Here is a 13,432-nt window from a genome sequence, read left to right as displayed (position 1 = left end):
GTACTTGTTTCCATTTAATTTCTTTTCCTAAAAATAATTTTTAAGCCCAATGATCAGTCTAAACTGAATTTCTCAGAGAAGTGGGCTCTGATGCTTGAAGTTTTAACAAATCTATTAATGCTATTAGTATTGCCCCCGAGTTTGGTAACTACTGTGGATTTGTCTTGGCAATGAATGCATGCAGGCAAGAGATATTTATGATCCTGGGAAGGACATTTGTCAGAGTTTGTTCTTAAATCAACACCTTTGCCTTTTTATAGTTTTCTACTGTCTAGTGAGGTATAAATCCCAAATGAAGCTTTCCCCAGAGTTGTGAGCATCTATTTCCAATGTAGATTTTCTTCATAGTACAAAGCAGACTGTTGCTTCAGTTCCAGGGTAATTCTGTAAGAAAGTGAGTCCATGCAAAGACTTGAATCCATGCTTCATTAATTATTGCACTCAGAATTGTTTTATTGCTGTTTTTTATTGTCCATCTCTTCTTTAAAGAATTCTTAGTCATTAAACTGCTTACTAGTTGCATGCATCCTACATCACTCTATATATACACTGTGCTATTCAAAATGTTTGGCAGCTGGCAACTCTTCAGAGAAGTATTTGGGAGAAACAGAAGGGCCTCTCTGTTTAGTTTTGTTTATTGATTCCTTTAAAAACTCCTGCAAAACATCTCTTACAGTTTAGAAATTACAGCTTTAGCAAATTAAGCTCTTTCACATGTATATGACAATAAATATTAGTTAAAAAAGCAGATGTTTGTGAGAAGAACATTTGCCTTCATTTTTGAAGTCGTATTGTATACACAAGACACACAAGCTTTACTTTGCATCTATTTTTCTTATGTTTAAAGGTTTTTATTAAATAAATGTTTTAAAATAATTCTTTGTCTTAATTATTTTTAATAAGAGAACCACAGTAGTTCTAAAGACAATCACCCACATTTTAAGAATAGGTTATATTCTCTGACTTTCTGTGTCAAAAAATATATCCTATTTTCATCCAAATTGTTTTGAGATGGAGGTACTTTGCAATGTTCTTTTTTTTTTCAGCTTGTTCCATCAAGACTGATGTCAGCTTTGATGGAAACTACCTTTTAAAGCAGCCAGGATGCTTCTGTTGCTCTCCTTTATTCTCTTGTTTTGTCATTTACCCAGCATATATGTGCTGTGCATTTTTTCATTTTTGCTGGTAGCACCTGCTACAAATTCTGTTTCAGCCCATTCTTCTATTAGTGAGACTATCTCTTTCCCACATTTTCCTTTGTTGCCACAAATTTCACCTTGTAGAAGAAAATTCCATGAGAACGGAAATAAAGCATCTAGGTACACCCCTTCTTAAAATAAGACATAATAAGAGTGATTAATGCTGTGAGAAAATAAGGGTAGCTAAACATCTCTCAAAGCAAGCCAAACCAAGCAAGCAACAAAGCCCTTTAAAAATGTGTGATGCTTCCATTCAAGAAAGCAAACAAAGCTGCATAAGTTAGCTAGGTAATGCTTATGCCAATGGGCATAATTTCTAGATACAGCCTTATTCTCTCCCCTTTCATCCTTTCTTTGGGGACAAGAGCTGGTCAATTTTATGATTTTTTAATACACCTAGTATGTTGTGGGTACTGCTGTAGTCTAAATTATATGGCTATAATTGCAAAAATTATTCTTACAGATGAGGAACATATGCTCACTACATCTTCCACGCTATTTCAGTATTTTTAATGAAAATCGTATTTGATTTTTGTCTCCAGCAAAGAGAGAATGAAGTAGCATGCCTGGGGGAGGCTTCTGTTTTAAGCTGAAGTAGCAAGGCTGAAACTTTAATATTGAGCAGTCTTACAAACCAGGGCCACAAGGTGTAGGTAGCTTGGTTCCAAAAGCTTTGTTCTGGAGACTGTCTTCTGACATTAGATATTAGGATAAATCATGCAGAGAAAGTTACAAAAATATATGATAAATAGTTTAGAAAATATTGTTTTGAAATGGATTTAGAATTAGATATGAAGCCAGTGTAGAATATGAAGGAAAGATGACTCCATTTGTCTCATACCTAAGTGGATTTTAATTGTGTGTTTTAACTACTGGGAGTTTCCACATGGACTTTGGAATTGTTCCATGTTTGACATACTTGGGTAAAATAGCATAAGGAGTTAGTGAGGAATAACTTACTTGGGAGAACATGAGAATGGTTGTACTTCCACAGATGAAGGATCTGTCTAGCCAGGCACCCCCTCACTACGGCAGTTCTTGGTGGCACGTGTCTAGGAAACTTTTTTGAAAACTTTCAAATCTTCAGCAGTTTGTGGCTGAAAAAACTCCTGAGACTGAGATGATGTGTTTTCACGTGGGAGCTATAAATTACTTTTTTTTCTTTAACTTCCTCAGTGGCTTTCTGAACCTATGCGGGCTTTTAGCATCAATGTATACATCCACAGCTCTTGACTGAGAGGAAATGTAGCTGAACACGCACATACACAGCTGGTGCCCATCTTCTTTCTTGCTGTCCAGACACAGTCCTAAAGGTAAAACCAACCAGAATAGCAGTTACAGTCCTGAGTGGACTTTCTGCCAGGTCTATACTCCATGAAATCAGTGGCTTCTTGTTTATTCCCTCTCTCCCTTTATTATTTAGTGGCTAGCTAAATATTTTATTGATAGAGATTCCATTATGGTCTTTCATTGTCAGTTAACCAACTCCTCTTTAACAAATTGTTGGTATTTGAAGTCCCCAATAACATTTCAGACCATGTGGAAGGTGTTGTGTACATACAAACTGCTGGTGACACATCAGTTATGTTCTGCCTACCTAGAAAGGAAACAAACTTCAATAATCAAAACAGAAACCATCCTTTTCCCTCCTTCAACACTTTCATGGTAATTCAGTAAAGAAATTATGCAGGAAGGACCACTTGAACATGAATTCCTGAGGAAGGAAAAAGTGGTGTTCTTGTAATGTGAGAATGAGAAGTCAAATGAGGGGGATGAGCCTTGTTTCATATGCCGGGGTTTTTTTCATTTGCATATCAGATCAGCTATCAAAACAAGATTTTTTTTCCCCTTTCTTTTAAACTTGGGGTACTATGTCTGAATGCTGATACAAGACACAAGTTCTTTCAGGATGTGTGTTAGATAGACTCCTTGTATCAGGGAATTTAATGTGTAATAAAACTGGCAGAATGTGAATGTCTTTACAGAAAGCAAGGAAAAAGTATCATAAGGATTTGACTGTAACCTGAGAAGTGCACACTTCCCTCTCTCCATTCTTCAGAAATACCACCTACTTCTATAATTTCCTTGTTGCTTTGTTGCTGATAATCAGGGATTAAAAAAACCCTCATGTGCTGCTATTAAACTGATATGGATAGTGAGTAGTCTGTGGTACAAAGGAGGTATGTAACATATTTAAGTTCTGATTTCTCTGCATGTCCAAACTGTGCTGTAATACAGTGTAGATAAGATGCCTTTTATTCTAAAGACGCCAAAGGTTAAAAGCTACTGAAAGCTCTGTCCCTTGAGTATCTCTGACAGGAATTCCTGTTTACATTATGAGTAGAAGGAATTGTTGAAACTGATTTTTTTTTATTTTTGTTGTAACCGGCAACTGTTTTAAGTTCTCAGATCTCAGAGCTCAACACTTTTGTGTGAGAAATTATGGTAGAGCTCTTGATTCATTTCTTTTTAATCCAAAAATGCAGGACACCTGGGCATCCCAACTGGAAGCTAGTTGGGCCACAGGACATTTAACTCTTTTCAGATAATTCTATTTTTGCCAAGTGCTTCATTTAGCTTAGGCTTGACGTTTCAAAGTCTTCACGAATATCCCTGGTTTATTCCTTTGTAGAACAAAAGTGGTCTTCTGTGTGAAGCAGAAAGATGTGGGGGTTACATTGATCCCTAATTAAACACAGAGTCACAGAATAAGCTGAATTGCAAGGGACTTGGAAGGGACCACAAGGACCATTGAGTCCAGCCTCTGGCCCTGCACAGGACCATCCTCAAGGATCACACCATGTGCCCAAGGGTGTTGTCCAAATGCTTCTTGAACTGTTGCCAACCAGAAAGAAGATAATTTTGTTCTGGTTACAGTAAAGTTCTTCTGTAAGGTGTTGGACTTCTTGTTTCAACCCTCAAATTCATGTTTTTTAATCAGAAAATACAGTATGAACATGTCAAATTACACTGAATGTCAGTTCAGCAATTACTGTTTGAAATAATTTTAACCTCATTAAAATAGAGGATAATTATGCTTAACAGAATTGCCAGCAATGACTCTTCTGAGAACATTTCAGTAGGTTTGAACAAGAACAACTGTATAACAGTACTAAAAGTAACTTCAAAGGATCATGACTGTTAACTTCAAGGATCTGGGTTTTATTCTAAGCATGGAAGCTTGGTCAGAGAGTTAAAAAGAAAAGCATTCCATGAGCTATCTCTAATTCGCATAGATATTTCTGTAGTCAGGATTCAATTTTTTCTGTAGCCATCTTATACGCTATTCTCACCAAACAATAAATTCAATTTCTGAATCACTTCAGTTATGTTAACTAGTTTCAATTCATTTTATTAGGGCTATCTCCTTCTGCCTGAGAAACGCAGTTTTGTCTAACCTTATATATCAATGTTGCTGCCTAAAAATTAGGAAAAAACCCTGCTTTTAAACTAGGTGTGCAAGTATTGTCCTGAGACTGGAGTAACAGGTTTCCATTTTAAGGATACTGTACTGCCTTGGAAACCAGTGTATTCTGAGTACTAATAATGGCATTGATAGCAAATCTTCTTGTGGTCTTTAAATTAGTTGAAACTATATTTTTGAAGACTTTGGTTCTGGAAGCTTTTGAATCACAGTCAGAAGACGTTCTTAGCACAGTCTTTCTAAATTGTTGTCTTCTAGTATGGTATCGTTTCTGCCTAGCAGTAACTTTTCACTGATAAAATTTGTAGGTATTAAAATGTAGCAAATGTTTGTTACTTGGCCCAGAATGTTAGACCTTGTATAAACACTTAACGGCACTATGCGAGTACTTGCATGGCACACCTGTATTGTGAAAATATTTTTTCAAATGGATGAATAGGTGTTGTGGGGAGGATTGTTCTGTTTCTTTCTTACCAAGAATTCCTTTTGTTTATTTGTTTTTCAGATAATGGAGGACAAACTTTAGCAGGTGGAAATAACTGGCCACTGAGAGGGAGAAAATGGACTCTCTGGGAAGGAGGAGTGAGAGGTGTAGGCTTTGTTGCAAGTCCTTTGCTGAAACAAAAAGGTGTGGAAAGTCATGAACTCATCCATATCTCTGACTGGCTGCCAACCCTGGTGCACCTTGCTGGAGGACATACCAATGGCACTAAGCCTTTGGATGGCTTTGATGTTTGGAAAGCTATCAGGTAAACTTGCATGTCAAATCATCAAGTCATCATTCTGGTATGAGAAGAATTTAATCAGCCCAGGAAACAGAACTGGAATGGGGAGGGAAATATCACCTGTTCCTTTCCCAAAATAAAGGGAAGGTATAAATGCAGTTAACCGTGCTATCCATGAGAGAATTATCCAGGTTGCAAATTAATCCTGGTCACAGATGCAAAGCCTCCATACAGCTTTAAGTTGGTATTTCAAAGTTTTCAGTATAAACACAACAGCACACAAGCATGGTATAATTTTTCAAGAACACTCTGTGATCCTGAAGTATGTTAACTGATTTTGCATAGCATGGGGTATGAGTCGGTAAATTTTATCGACCAAACCCTGCTCGCTACAAAGCTCAGTCAGGTATGTCTGCCATATGGGTCTGGAATTGGACACGTGGGAAATCTATGCAGACATTAAACTCACTGAACATGGATTCCACTTTGATGGTTTGTTAGCTCAGTACAGGACTTGTCAGGCTGGCTCAATGTGTAACCATTTGCACAGACCCATGTCATGCTGTCCAGTGTCTCAAGCCTGTGAGATGAACTACAAAAGTAGACCTGACCTGCTTCTTGAAAATTGTGATGTTGTGAGTGATTCAAGCAAACTGGAATATTCAAAAGCACAGTGCAGACATGCTTAGATGACTGGAAAAAAGACGCAGCATAGCTCCAGCTAGGTTATTTCGGTATTCTTTTGTTCCACTAAGATGGATTAAAAAGTCCTTAAAACCTTAGTTTCTCCTGAATTTGAAAGTTCTGTGACCAACCTTTGGTTTTGCAAAAATTGCAATGGTTTAAATTCCTTTGTTACTTCCTTTTCTGTGCCGCATGTAATGTGTTCACTGATAGGGCTTATCTTCATAGAAGTTATATTTATTTTAGTAGGTCTTCAAGTGCAGTTTTAATTCACATAAGAATAATGTAGGATTGAAATTTCAATACTACTAAAGCAGACTAAAAGGACTAACAATTCTATTTCCTACATGCCATTCAGTTGAGGATTAGTGTTCTGTTTCTTTTGGTAGTCTTTGTTCTGTTTTTATAGCGGGTAGACTATACTGCATTATATGTGTTGTCACCTTTTGTCCCTTTCTTTTTTGTGTGTGTCTTAGTATCCTAGACTGTGAATTGCAAGAGTTAAATGCAATTCCTAAACAAGCATGAGCAGGAGTGCTTGTCTGGGTTAGGGACAGAGACGAGAAACTGAGAGTTAGAGTAGGCAGAATTGAACCTATGTGCCCATCCATGGTTAGCACTGTAAAGACCTTGGAACAAACAACAAAGAGAGAAAACCAAACCCACCCCCCCACACCTCCCCAGAACTAAAACCCATATCCTGAGTTCAGAATTGTTTTGTCTATACCTGTAGCATTACCTGTTTGACTCTGGTAAGCTTGATTTCATTCTTAGTGCTGCCTGTGTTTCTGAGGAGCTAAGGGGTGGTTTCCTGTAGTAGCTAGGGTTTACAGGAGCCTGATGGCCTTGTGCCCAGGTGTACTGTATGGCTCTCTTCCAAGTGGAAGGAGATAACGATAGGTATACTTGAGGCCAAGGATCATTAACTGCCAGGAAGGAATGGAGACTCCCATCCAGCCAGAAAAAGTAAAATGTTTTACTTGTCAGTCTTCCTGTGGGAAAACTTAGCATCAGCAAGATTCAGAGTACATGTAAACCATAGACTTTTCTTCCAGCTACCATTAGAATTCCTGCCTACTTCAGATTCGGTTTCAACCATGTATTTTTTGCAATGGATTGATCTTCTCAGATCAGGTTACTTCAGCAGGAGAGTTGTTGGGAAGGAGAGGTACAGCTGTGCCAGCACGCTGCTGACATTTGCACTTCTCTCTTTGTAAAGGGAATAATGCAATGTTTGCTGGCACTGCCAGGAACAGGTGACTACCAGTGTTTCTGGGTGTGTTAAACAGAGGGCCTCTGTCTGGACAAGTAACAAGTCAGGTTTTCTAATTGTTAGGCTGTTCCTTGGTTGACCTTGCAGCCAAAATGTCAAATTTCACATGATTTTCCTATGTAATCAGGATAAATGAGTATATTAAATTTCATGACCATAATTCAAAAGGTCACTTGAATATTGGATAGCAAACAATGAAGGCACGGTGCCCTTTTGGTGATATCTGATGAAAAGTTCAAATATGTTGTTTTTCTGAGACCGAGTGGCTCATAATGAGTGAAATTATGACTTTCTAATATTCTAACTCATTTGAAAAAAGGAAATTAATCACTGTGTTACATCTATATTTTTTTCAGTACAGTCTAATATAGATTGAGGCATAAGCTTCTTGTGATTTTGTCTTTGGGGAGGGATGGGGGAGGAAGAACTATTATCCTGAGCCTGCTGTTTCTTATGTGTGTAATCAAAAGGGAAAATATCATAAATTTGAAACCTTGATTTAGATATTCAAAAGAATATGTGGGATGGTGCAGGTCTTCTCAGAAGTCACAAAAATATTGAATCTATTTCAGATATCTGTCTACTAATGATCAGTATTTTAAAGATGGGTTCTTAATACGATATTTAGGTAATAACATAAAATATAATAATGTAATATTTTATAATAAATACTGTACTACTGAAAATATGTATAAATGTAATATACTATAGAAATATGATTATATATACAATACACAGGAATTTAACGTAAATTTTTAAATCCTAAGTATAAATTCTGAAATTCTAGACCAAAATGAACTTTCTATCATGACTTTAAATGACTGGTAGTCCAAATTAGGAATAAAATTACCATGACACCTAAAATGTTAAGTAGTATAAAGAAATGCTGAGAGTCACATACCCAAGTGTTCCTTTTATGCCTCCTCTATTTAATTTTGACCTGAAAAAACAGAAGACATTTAATGGTTAGGAGGAAATAGCAGGAAAAGATGATGTTCAGAAGCACATTTCTTGTAGACCAAAATATCTTCTTTTGCATTCTTTTTGGTTAGCTATACTCTATTCTTCTTTCATGCAGTGCATGAAACTGAGGAAGCACAGTGTTTATGTTCTCACAGTTTGAACTCAGGTTAAAATTTGTATGGTACTTAAAAGCTCTTTGACAGGGATTTTAACTCAAAAGCTTGTCTGCTGCTTCCAAATCCATCTGCTGACCCATTACTATTTCAACACTCTATCAATGAGAGACCTAATAAAAGAGGAATGGGTTTTTATTTACAATAGAAACTGAAATAGAGCAGGTTTTGCTCACATACTCACTGTCTGACAGTCTTACCAAGAGGTGTGTGTCTAGGAAGTTTGCCCAGCCAGACACAGGGGCAGAGGATTTCAAGACATCCACCTGGCATCCTGACACCAGGATGTTTGTGAACACATAATGGGCCCAGCATCTATTGCTGCGGTGCAAAGGTCCAGGGAGGCCATGTGTGAAGTCCTTCATACTTCTTTTGTGTTCTTCTTCAGTTGGTAACTGCACAGGTTGTGTTCTGTGTTCCGGTTGTGCCTGTTTGTATGCTTCTGATGCTGTGTCTATGTCTTGCACCACCTCTGTGAGTCCCTGAGGGCCATCACTGCTTTGTCTAGAGATGTCCCTGTCCAGTGGAACTGGCCTCCATGTGCTGGGGTTTTGCTGACGTGCTAGTCTGGATTGTCATTAATGTGGGCTGTTACAAAAGCCCTTTCCCTGCTCTTGTGTTCGTACTGTTGTCTCCACACATGGATTTTACCAGTCTTTCTCCATGCATACCAATCTTGGGTTATTTTTCTGTGCAAAATTTTGTTGCAGCATATAATTAAACCCATGCTAACTAATTTCTATTCTCCTCCAAGTACCTTTGGAATGAAATTTAACTTCTACTTTGATGTCTCTTGCTTATTTTTGAATATAGCTTAGCGTAGTATCATTGTGTCAACCTATTTTTGGATAGCTATCAGATCTTTCCAATCTCAGATATCAACATTTTCAACATTTTATAAAGGTTCATAAATAGATAATAAATCATAGTAGATTTCCCTTTTCTTATTGCCTTAGATTATCATGGGTAAGACTACAATATAGCTCTAAAACTATGTACATATTACAAATTATTTCTGAAAATACAGTGATAGTATCACAGATATATTTTACAAAAATAGCAATTGAGAATAGCAAGAACAATACTAAAATGCAACCAGTCAAGGAGTCTAAATTTTACTGCATATTTCCAAGCAAGTATCTCAGAAGGCACTGGCATTTTTAAGAAACATCTGTTCTCCAGATGCTTACTACTCTATTGAAATCGAGACACCAGGCGAAATAGTTTTTCTTATATAAAAATTTGCTTTGGTTGATACTTTTTTTTTTGATACATCTTGATTTTCAGTACTGAATATCTAGCATGTCCATGCTCAGAGAAAGTATTTTATTTTGCATTAACAGAAAAATTGAATGGTAGACCACATGTAGCAGTATGATAGGCACTGAGAGATTCAGGATAAAATACAGTACAAATAACTATTATTTTGTCAAAGCTTATTAAGCAGAGAGTTTAAGGTTTTACGCATCTATTTTGTAGGGAAACTTTCATTTTTATATTTTTGTAATGTTGGAAATATCATAATTGATTGGGTGAAGTAAATGAAGTAAGATCAGCTTGTGTTCTGTACTGAATGGGTACATTTGTTTTAGGAATCAAGCACCTGTTTAAAAAAATTGTCATTGTTGTGTTATAAATTAACACAGAGGAAAGAGCACTCTAAAGCTGAGAGTACTGTTTATTTGCAGCACATCTGAAATAATTATTTTAGGAAAGCATTACAAGTAAGACCCAGAGAAATATGACAAGGTTATAAAGGGTCAGATTTTGCTTAGTGACACTGCGATTGTTTTTGTGCAAGACAAACATACTTACCCTGAAAAACCTTGGATTTCTTTCCAAGGACACCTTTTGGCTGTCTAACAACAACAAAAGTGAAAGATTGCATGTAGATCTTTGTGCTCGCTAAGGGATAATAGATCTTTCTGTGTGTTTTAAGTACTTTCCAAATTGGAAGATAAAGCAACGTTCTCAGCATGAACTAGCTGATTCTCATACCAACACTGAAGTTAGGCCATATGCTTTCATTAAGCCGTTCTTACATAGAGAATTGTTTTGAAAAACAGCAGCTTTTAACTGCTTAATTCTATAATTAAGACATATCTTAATTACTCTACCATCAGACATGGTAGAATAATAACCAGACAATATAAAATGTTCCTTATGTTTAGGGGGAGGGATGATGTATTAGGGTATTGAAGTCTAAAAATAAATATTCTAAAATTAGGGCATTGTAAGATATGGTTACACAGGCAGTTACTAAAATACAAAGGCAGGTTTCCTACAGAGTATTATTGCTTTGTTATTGTAGGTCTGTTGGCTAGACTGTATTCCTGATGCAAAATACCCTTGCAGAACATCTGCCAAGGTGAATCTGTAGTTGAGTCCATGTCTCTGTGGAGTTTTGTAAAAGGGAAGGAGGGCAGAGTTAAGGTGCTTCCAGGGAATTTCCTATTTGTTCTCCCCAGAGCGTTGTTTCTGTTTTCCTGATGTCTTTTGCTGTGAGACAGATGTTTTTTTCAACATACAGTGCCAAATTCTTTGGCTATTGTTTTGTGATATATGCTGGTTGTAAACGTCCATGCTCTGCACAATAGAAATTACTGGAGTAACACTCAAACTGAAAAGCAGCTCAGTACCATGTAATTAAGCTCTACACAGCTTAATGCAGTGATGCCATAAGCTTCGGGGAGTATATCTCATGTCTACAAATAAATCACATCTCCAAGGTACTAATGCCAGTATTCTATCCCAGAACAAAAATTGATTCAATAATAATGACAACTGCATCATGAAAAAATTACATTAATACAAGTGTAATCTTCCTTTTTTGTGTTCTATCAACTGTAATGTAAATAGCCATATTTAGTGTAGAATATCCACTGTCCACGTTAGCTATAAAGGAAGTTACCTTCAGTGATATAGGAATACTAGTCTGCTTGAACACTATGAATATACTTAGTATAATCAGAGACTCATATGGAATCATAGAATAGGCTGGTTGGAAGGGACCTTTAAAGGTCATCTAGGCCAACCCTCCTGCTTTAGACAGGGGCATCTTCAACTAGATTGGTTGCTTTGAGCCCTGTTCACCTGACCTTGAATATTTCCAAGGATGGTTCATCTACCACCTCTCTGGGCAACCCGTCCCAGTGTATCACCACCCTTATCATAAAAAATCTCTTTCTTATATCCAATGTAAATCAACTGTCCATTGGTGTAAATCCATCACCCCTTGTCCTGTCACAACAGGCCCTACTAAAAAGTTTGTCCCCACCTTTCTTGTAGGTCCCCATTAAGTACTGAAAGGCTGCTATGAGGGCTGCTCAGAGCTGCCTCTTCTCCAGGCTGAACAAACCCAACTCTCAGCCTGTCCTAAAAGGGGAGGTGCTCCAGCCCTCTGATCATCTCCGTGACCACCTCTGGACTCACTCCAACATCTCCATGTCCTTCCCATGCTGGGACCCCAGAGCTGGATGCAGCACTGCAGGTGGGGTCTCAGCAGAGCAGAGCAGATGGGCAGAATCCCCTCCCTGGCCCTGCGGGTCACACAGCACTGTGTGAATACTGAGTGGGTCTGTATGAATATTGAATCTATAAAGATGAAAAGTAAATAGCAGTAAGTTACTTGATTCTTCTGTATTTGACTCTGGTGGAAGATAGTGGATTACTTAGCATAACTCTGGTGCTTTCATTCTTTTAAAATACACTGAAACATGTAGATACAGCTCAGAAATTGCAAGAAAACCTTCCCAGACAGTTATTGCAGAGTCAATCACAGGCTATAAATTTGAATCCTAGTTTAACTTTTGCTAGCTGGTTCTTGTTATTGTTACCTATGAACAGATGGTGAAAGGCGCACTTGACCACAGCTGTCAATGGAGCACATAGAGACAGAGTTTATTGAATATAAGATGAAATATGTTTAAATAAGGCCAAACATTCTTTAATTAAGGGTGTGACTACTATAGATACGGGGGGGTGGGCACTTAACCTTTCACCCACATTTTGGGAGGAACGTTTTTGTGGCAGTTCCTATACCTTGAATTACGAACACTGTAGTTTAATTAATGCAATTACTCTGTATTAATTACAATACTATATTACCTGAACACATTTAGTTTTTTAGTTCCTCTTAAGTTCTGTACTCACTTAAAATGTAACATCCAGAAATGGTTTTAGAACTGTAATAGAAAAGTATTATTTTAATTGTTTGTAACTGGAAATTTTAAATTACAAGTAAATATTGTTTAACGCTATATTTTATATATTAAAATAACTGTAATGTTTTAGGTCTTCACTGAGATTTATATTACCTGATTTTTTTATTCTTGGTGTTAAGAAGCTTAGGGGCCCTGGTTGAATTTTTGTGCCTTAAGTTAAGCTCTTTAATGAAAGAAAAAACAAGTTGAATTATTTGGAAATTCCTGAAAGGATGTATTTACGTTCAATGTCAAATAATAAATTGTTGTTGTGTCTTCATGTTGCCAAGGTTCTTTCTAATTATGTCTTCCTACTCATGTTGCCCTTTATAAGGAGTAAATTTCCTTTACTCAGTTTTTTAGGTCTGGGATTTACTTAGCTAAGAAAATTTGTGAGTGAGTTCAGAGGCTTATTCCACACCATCTCTATGTAGTGAATGTTTAGAAAAAGAAGGGTGATTTTTTTTAACACAGTGAGATTCAAAGTATCTAAACAATCCTGGTGACCTCAATTAGAAATAAAGGTGGGGTTTTTTTTGGGGTATCAATGCCTGTGGTGTTTTTTGACCCAGCCATAATGCTTCCAGCACTTGCTCAGGTATGCAGAGAGCACAGCAAGTGCCATGCCAGCTTATGCTGCGAAATTTGACTCTTAAGGTTGATTGCTGTAAAACCCTGCTTAGGTAAAGACAATTCTGTACTCTGTAAACTTATGAATAATCCAAATAAACACCACTGAAGTTCGGGAAAACTTGCAGGGGCAGAAGTTGTTGCTGCTCAGCTGGAAAG

General features: G+C 37.1%; 1 protein-coding gene across 1 annotated transcript in view; it reads left to right on the top strand.

The window, feature by feature from the left end:
• Positions 1-13,432, top strand: part of ARSB (arylsulfatase B) — a gene marked incomplete at its 5' end in the record, with an annotated part of 64,767 nt that overhangs the window by 26,390 nt on the left and 24,945 nt on the right. Inside the window, one exon of the mRNA XM_082301384.1 lies at positions 5,129-5,372. Coding sequence (XP_082157510.1) covers positions 5,129-5,372 — 244 coding nt within the window. The remainder of the gene's footprint in view (positions 1-5,128; positions 5,373-13,432) is intronic.

The sequence above is a fragment of the Coloeus monedula genome, assembly GCF_965178545.1.
Source record: "Coloeus monedula genome assembly, chromosome: Z".
Taxonomy (NCBI): Eukaryota; Metazoa; Chordata; class Aves; order Passeriformes; family Corvidae; genus Coloeus; species Coloeus monedula.
Note: the sequence above shows the minus strand (reverse complement) of the source record. Positions and strands in the feature narration are given on the sequence as shown.